The sequence below is a fragment of the Cyprinodon variegatus genome, unplaced genomic scaffold, assembly GCF_000732505.1.
Source record: "Cyprinodon variegatus isolate N-32 unplaced genomic scaffold, C_variegatus-1.0 Scaffold901, whole genome shotgun sequence".
NCBI lineage: Eukaryota > Metazoa > Chordata > Actinopteri > Cyprinodontiformes > Cyprinodontidae > Cyprinodon > Cyprinodon variegatus.
The window spans coordinates 203,929-210,892 of record NW_015151354.1 but is presented as its reverse complement, the minus strand read 5'-3'; the positions used below and the strand labels follow the sequence as shown (position 1 = coordinate 210,892).

General features: G+C 37.4%; 1 protein-coding gene across 1 annotated transcript in view; it reads right to left on the bottom strand.

Annotated features, from left to right (window-relative positions):
* nts (neurotensin) overlaps positions 1-6,762 on the bottom strand; it is a 7,912-nt gene extending 1,150 nt beyond the window's left edge. The window contains exons 1-3 of the mRNA XM_015397974.1: positions 6,474-6,762; positions 5,082-5,143; positions 2,400-2,606 (exon numbers count right to left, since the gene is read on the bottom strand). Of these exons, the coding sequence (XP_015253460.1) occupies positions 2,400-2,606; positions 5,082-5,143; positions 6,474-6,534 (330 nt within the window). The 5' untranslated portion in view covers positions 6,535-6,762. The remainder of the gene's footprint in view (positions 1-2,399; positions 2,607-5,081; positions 5,144-6,473) is intronic.
* Between the last annotated feature and the right edge of the window lie 202 nt (positions 6,763-6,964).

Genomic DNA, 6,964 nt, shown 5'->3' with positions numbered 1-6,964 from the left:
TAGATGTTGGAGCTTGGCCTGTTTTCCAGTGTAGTCCTGTTTTTCTGACTATGACTGACTGGATGTGGTTTCTTTATCCTCTGTCATGGGAGCTGGCTCGTTGCTTGCCTGCCTAGCTGTGTGTTTCCTTTTACAGCTGCTTTTTGAATCTCTGCTTCTGTCTCCTTGAACCCCAGTGGGCCTCAGCAGATGGCCGCTCACACTGAGCCTGGTTCTGCTGGAGGTTTTTTCATGATAAAAGGGAGTTTTTCCTCTCCACTGTCGCTATAAGCATGCTTAGTGTGAGGAATTGCCTTCCAGTCAATGAGTCGGTGCAATCAACTGGTTTTCCTTAGATAGAAAACTTTGAATCAATCTGACTGGATGATCTGGTTGAACTGTAAAGTGCTTTGAGATGACATGTGTTGTGAATTGGCGCTATATAAATAAACTGAATTAAACGTCTGCCACTGATTCCTCATTTAATTTCCTAGAATATTTACCTTTCTGTTCATCTAAATTTCTGCTGCTCTGCTCTTTGAAAACTACAGGAGACTGTGGACAATTTCATTGAATCTTTTTTCTCAAATCAAAAAGTGACATTCATACCACACGTGTTAAGTTCAAGATCATCTTCTAAATTTTCTCAGAATAGTTGAGAGAAAGGAATAAAGTCTTGAAACAGTCCCCAGACTCCCTTAATGCTAACTACTTGATATTAGCTAGTTACATGATCTTTCTGCTCAGGTAGCTAGCCTGCAGACATGTTGCCTGTAGCTTTCTTAATGCAATTTCAGAAGAGGGTCAGTATGTCTAATATGAGGGTTACCAGGTCAAAGTTCTTTTTGGAGACTGTTTTTAAAACCTTATCAATCTTCATAAAGTCATTTTCCACACCTATCAAACTTAACAACTTTTTAAAAAGTTAATAAAGTTGGCCTAAAACCTTAAACAGTTAACATTTCCAAGCCACTGAAATATAACATCATGTTTTTCCCAACATTAAAGCCTTTAATGGAAATGCTGGCTGTATTTTTTTTTTTTTTGCAGTATGGGACACATGTTATGTTAGGCAGCAAAGCCACTCGCCTCAACCTTTCCTTCCTTCTGCCTTTTCTTCCTCACCATGAGAGAAAAAAATTCAGCTGCTTGGAAATATTTAAAATCCCAGAAGACACAAGTAACCAAGGTGTTACACTAACAGACTACCAACCATCACTTTAATTTAGGTAACATTTTGCAACGTACCTCTATCAGCTATCTGTTAACCACTCCTTTACAGTAGATTAACTTTTTGTGCACATAGACTTTTATGCTATGTTCTTCTATAAAAAGCAGAATGCACTGAGACATTGAAAACTATTTCTACAAATAGCAGGTGTTTGTACTCTTTATAAAATGAATAGCATAGAAAATAGTCTCATAACTGTAATGTAATGCTGCAATAAAAACGGTCTTGACATCTTTCAAAGACAAAGGAATTGATTGTGAACTTCACGGAATCTAGTGGTAATAATAAACTCAGCTTAACTACCGATCAGGATGTTGATAAAGCTGTCACATATATAATTTGAGTAGTGTGTAAAACTTAAACGTGTTTGCTAACAGTTTAACTCCTCCTGGCCAGTGAGTGGTGCACTAATATTTGCCCACTCTCAATGCTCCGTATCTTTTGCTGGCAGGTTTCTAATTACCACCAACAATTAACTTGCCTGGTAACGAGAAATGACCCCAATAGGCTCCTTTGCTCCCTAAATAAGCTTGGCTGATGTTCACTCTCTTTTTGGTTTGTTTTTTTATTTAATTTTTTTTTCCGCTTGACTCTCAGAAAAGTAACTCCAAAAAGAAGTCAGCTCTATTATGAAGCTACCAGGATCTGGTGCAGCATCCTTTCTGTAGACATCAGCATTTTAAACTGAGAGTAAATATTATTTATTAAAAAATGGGCACTGTAAAAAGTTTTATTATTTCTGTTATTTTATTTGTGTGTGGTTTTGATTGTGTGTGCTATCCATGTGCCAAACTCAATTGGCCTTTTAAATTTGATAAATAGTTCCATGATAGTTTCTATAATGAAAAAATTCTTGGTGTTTCTGTAATGAAAACAATCATCTCACACTTAGAGTTTTGTTAGAAAGTCTAAGCACTCCAAAACCTAGTTGTTACTTTTCTACTTAATACTGTGAGATTCTTGTTCCAGTTCTATATGACAGCATAAATTACACCAGTATCCTGGCATTGTTACACTCGATTAGAGCTGAAAAAAATTTAAAAATGTCTAAATGAAAAATTCAAATGGAATTTGATCCTGGGTTTAAAATTTAAGGGAAAAATAAATGGCAGAAAACAATCTCTTTATGCAGATCTCTAAAGAACTGTCTGCGTTTAGAGGAATGTGTGCATCCTTGTGTGCCTCTCACCCTCTCTTCCCGGCTCTGCAGTGCTCTGCAGAAGTGTTGGAGGCTGTAGACCTCCCCAAGCAGCTGGAGGCTCCCTTCCCTCAGCTCGGAAACCTCCTCCTCTTTCTCCTCTCCACTCCACGCTTCTTGCTGCAGGCCAGCCACCAGCCTACACAGGTTGGTTAAAGATACGTGCCAGTAGGGGGCACTCTGCCTATTGTATTTCATCTGCAACAGAACCAGAAGAACGGGGGTGGTGAGCTGGAACCAGGATGGGGCTCTAGATAGAAATGTGGATGTGATGGAAAGGATTCAGTTTCACAGACTGGGAACAAATTGGAGCGTAGGATGGAGGAGTCGAGTTCTAGACAAAGTTAAAGAGTCAGAAAAGATAAAAATAAAAACACTGATGGACTTAGTTTGAGTTGTTTTTCCTCAAAGCTGAGATGCAGGTAAAAATAGCCTAAACTTCCTTATGAAGTATAATCCAATATTGTTGCTCGAATCTCAAACATGCTGCCTCTTGTTAACCACCATTAAGACGTAAACAGTCATACTGTAGTGCAAGCTGTTGATGTCAGTCCAATATCTGCACAAACCGGCTTTAAAACGGCAATACAGCTGTTGACACTTTTGGTCAAAAGAAAAAGCTCTTTAGTCTTGTCAGTTTTAACACTTTGCTTAGACTCATTCCACCTCTATGGTTTAAAAAAATCCTTCCTGCTCTCTGATGAGAAGAGGGAGCAACCAAAAGTCAATATAAAGGTGCAAAATGAGAACCAATCCTCTGGGTATCGGTTGGACAGGTGCTGTTGATGAGAATTAGGGTAACAGACTAAACAGATATGCACTAAAACAGAGGAATTTGGGAGGATAAAACATATTAGAATAGCTGTATTTTAAGCAATCAAATCAATCTTTAAATGCAATGTTTAGTTGAATTCTAACAACAAACTCTGTGATTTTCTTTTTTTCTGTGCTGTGCTTTTTTCTGTGTTGAAGCAAGAATTACTTTAACATTTAGTTTTAGATGCGTTTGCAAAAGCTGAAGTCAGGCTCGCTAGCTAAATCTTAGCCTGAGATTAGAGTTTATACTGTAGGTTTCACATCCACATCTAAGTAGAGGATTCTAGACATAAAGATGCTGAATGCATGCTGAAATCATGCCTATTAATTGCTATCTAGAGGTTTTATACTTAAAATGTATTTGATAAATATATTTTTTTTCCTGTACAGTAGTGTCAATTCATTTTAGTTTATTTCTATAGTAGCAATTATCAACACATCTTATCTCAAGGCACTTTATAGAAACAATTCAATCAGATCATCTAGTTAGATTAGTTTCCATCAGGAAAACCATCTGATTGCATCCAGTCATTGACTCACAGGATTCGCTGCTCCTGGATGAGCATATGGTGACAGTAGATATTTGCTTGACTCACATCAATCCCTCACACCGAGCATGCATGCAGTGACAGTGGAGAGGAAAAACTCCCTTTAAACAGCAAGAAACCTCCAGTAGAACCAGACTCGGTGTGAACGGCCATCTGCCGAGGCTGACTGGTAGTTTGTATGAAGCTAAGTGTCAGAATATTAGGGCAGAAAAAAGAAGGAATTTTTTTAAGTAAATTAAGCATTCTGAGTAAAATACTTTATAGGCTCTTTGATATATTTGTGAGGGGTTATACTATCCTCCATGACTCTAAATAAAACATAATCTGTTTAAAATCATAAAATAAAGACAAATTTACTTAGCAGTAATAGAACACTTGGGCCCTTGTGAGGTTATGTTTGTGTTATTAGGACTGTTTTTTTTTCTTTTCTGCTGTCATAGTAGAATCTATACTAGGGCATCTATAGCAAACGCTTTATCATTTCACAATGTAAAGCCTTTAAAAGCAAACTGAGGTCAGAGGAAAACAAATCAGTCTAACAGGTAAATGTTTCCTGTATTATGATTACAGGTTCAGATAAGAGACTACCTCTGGTACCTCATCAGAGGAGATCAGGGACCAGCGGGTCATTCAGTCTGAATGATCATGAATATTGTTCAAATGGAGAGTGACAGCATCTCCTTTTTGCACTACTTCTCCTTCCAGATTCTCAAACGCTCTATCAGCCATCCGACAACGTATAATCACGATCATCACCCCTGAGCGCGTGCCGAGCTTCATCGGCAATGAATCACATGGCTGATTTGTCTCTGTCACGTCTCTGTGTGAGCAGCCCCGGTTGTTTATCAGACTGAGAAAAGGAGGAGGATGTGCTGTCAGATCCATCTGAACCCCATTAGCCAACCTCTGCATCCTTTGAGTTCCTCTCATACTTGCTTCATCTCTCAGATTTGGGTGTTATTGATTTGACACGATTAACTTCATTTTATAAAAGTCAAAAAACAACAAGTGAGTCACTTTTTTTTCCCTTTTTTCCCTAACCCCCAATGGTTGCATTATCCTAATGAAAAGATCTCAACTGGAATAAACAAAAACGATCTTTCACTCAGTCAACCTGAAATAAAAGCCACTCTCCTCTTGCTGCTTAACTGTTTAAACCCCCACTCAGCAAAAAAACACAAGCAGGACCTGAGGCTCCCACTGAGGGTTTGCATGAAAGGACACCTGTGTGGTTAAAGGTGGAGGCCATGAAAACTGGAGGATGCTTTTTAAGAGACGAATTCTCTGATGCTGCAAAAAAGTATCACACCTTAGAGGTGAGGAGGCTGGTGAGAAGATCATCTGCGAGTGTTCGCTGCTCCTGCTCCACATCTGTCAGAAGAACATGAAGATGAAACCATCAGCTTGAGAAAAGATTTACTTTGAGGATTTCTGACTTACTTAAACTTTAAGATCCTCCTGAATAAAGCGTTTTAGGTAATGATTGCATCTTAACAACAGTTTAATTCAGCCATAGTAACATGGAGCTTTGATTTAGACCAATAAATTCTGACTTTGAATATGAAATTTCTAAAATTATGAACAGGACCAAAATATTAAATTAGAAAGTTTATGAATTAAAGGGTTAAAATTGCAGAACATGTATGAAGATTACCTAATAAAACTATGTTTCGCTGGCTAATGAATAATAGTCATTATCACTATCTTAATGTTTTTTTAGTAAATTCAACCCTCCAAACAATTAGGATGGTTTTATATTGGTGATAAATCATTTGTAGACTTTAACTGAAGTTTCTGCTATTGCAAAAGGGCAAAGGTTTCACATGTCAGTTGGTTAAAGGATTAGTCTGTATAGCTATTGTTCTAATTACAAGCTAATTAAATTGCATTTCCTAGTTATAAGCCAGATGATTTCTTAAGAAGTTGTCAGAAATTATTCAAGAGTCAATAAGGCCCCATCAGAGTTGCCTCTTCAAATAAAACCTGCTTTATATAATTACAGAGAAGGAGAAGGTCATAATTTGGCTGAAGATCAACGCTATTGTTCTACTGGGCATTTTGGTATTTAATATATATGATCAAGAATATGGATTGAGAAAGTTTGAATACAAATACAAAAAAAATTTAATTTAACCTGTTTTTGTAAATATGATCTATAATACATTTTTAATTCAGTCTATCTATAGCAACACTTTATAGAAACAATTCAATCAGATCCTACTGTCACATAGTTAAACCAACTGATTGCATTCAGTTATTTTTGCAGGATTCCTAAAACAAAATGATTAAATGACAAAAATCAAAACAATTATTTTGAGTGAAACGGCTTCAGAAATAAACATTGCTATTCTAAAGAAATATTTTTAAATGTTATGTTGTTTTAAAGGGCTATAATTTACTGCTCACATTCTAATGGGTGTTTTTTTGTATGAATGTAATGAGGAATATTGATATAATATATATAATTAAAATCTCTGCAAACAAGCTGTGTGCTTTGATTAAGTAATTTATTCAGTCAGAACAATTTCATTCAGAAATGTTGATCCAGAGAAAGCCTAAATTAATTTTGACACTTTTTCACATAACCTCTTTAAATCTATAAATTAAAAGGGAGAAAAGATAGGTTATTATTTTTTTCGTGTCCAATAAATCAAATGATAAATAAAAGCAGAGAACCTGTTGAGAGGTGCCTGTTGCTCACCTGTGCAAAGTGTGCCGCATGTGACACAGAGAAGAATCAAACAAGCCAGCTGTGCCTGCATCCTGATGACAAAGGAGAACCGTGTGAAGTAAAGGGCTGCTGGACTGAGAAGTTCACCTGAGGACGGGTCTTAGTCCATAAAGTTAAGGGTTCTGATGCTACTGAAGAAGCTGGAGAGAAGTTTATGGTGATGCTGCTGCTTCTTTTTCTTCTTGTTCTTCTCCTCAAGCTCTCAGACGTTCTCACAGCTTCTTGCTTGGATGTGAAGTGCAGTGGGCTCCATTCCCTCAGTATATAAGAGCCCATGTGATGTCAGAGCATCAGTCTCTTTACCCCTGCTCCCACCCATCGATTCTCCTCATCTTTATCCCAACCTTCCCACCCACTGCCCCCCACCCCTCGTCTTTTACTTCATATCATCTTTTTCCATCCTGTCACAGCCTCCTCAGACGTCACTTTGGCATCATGAGGCGAAAAGGTTTTTTGCGTCA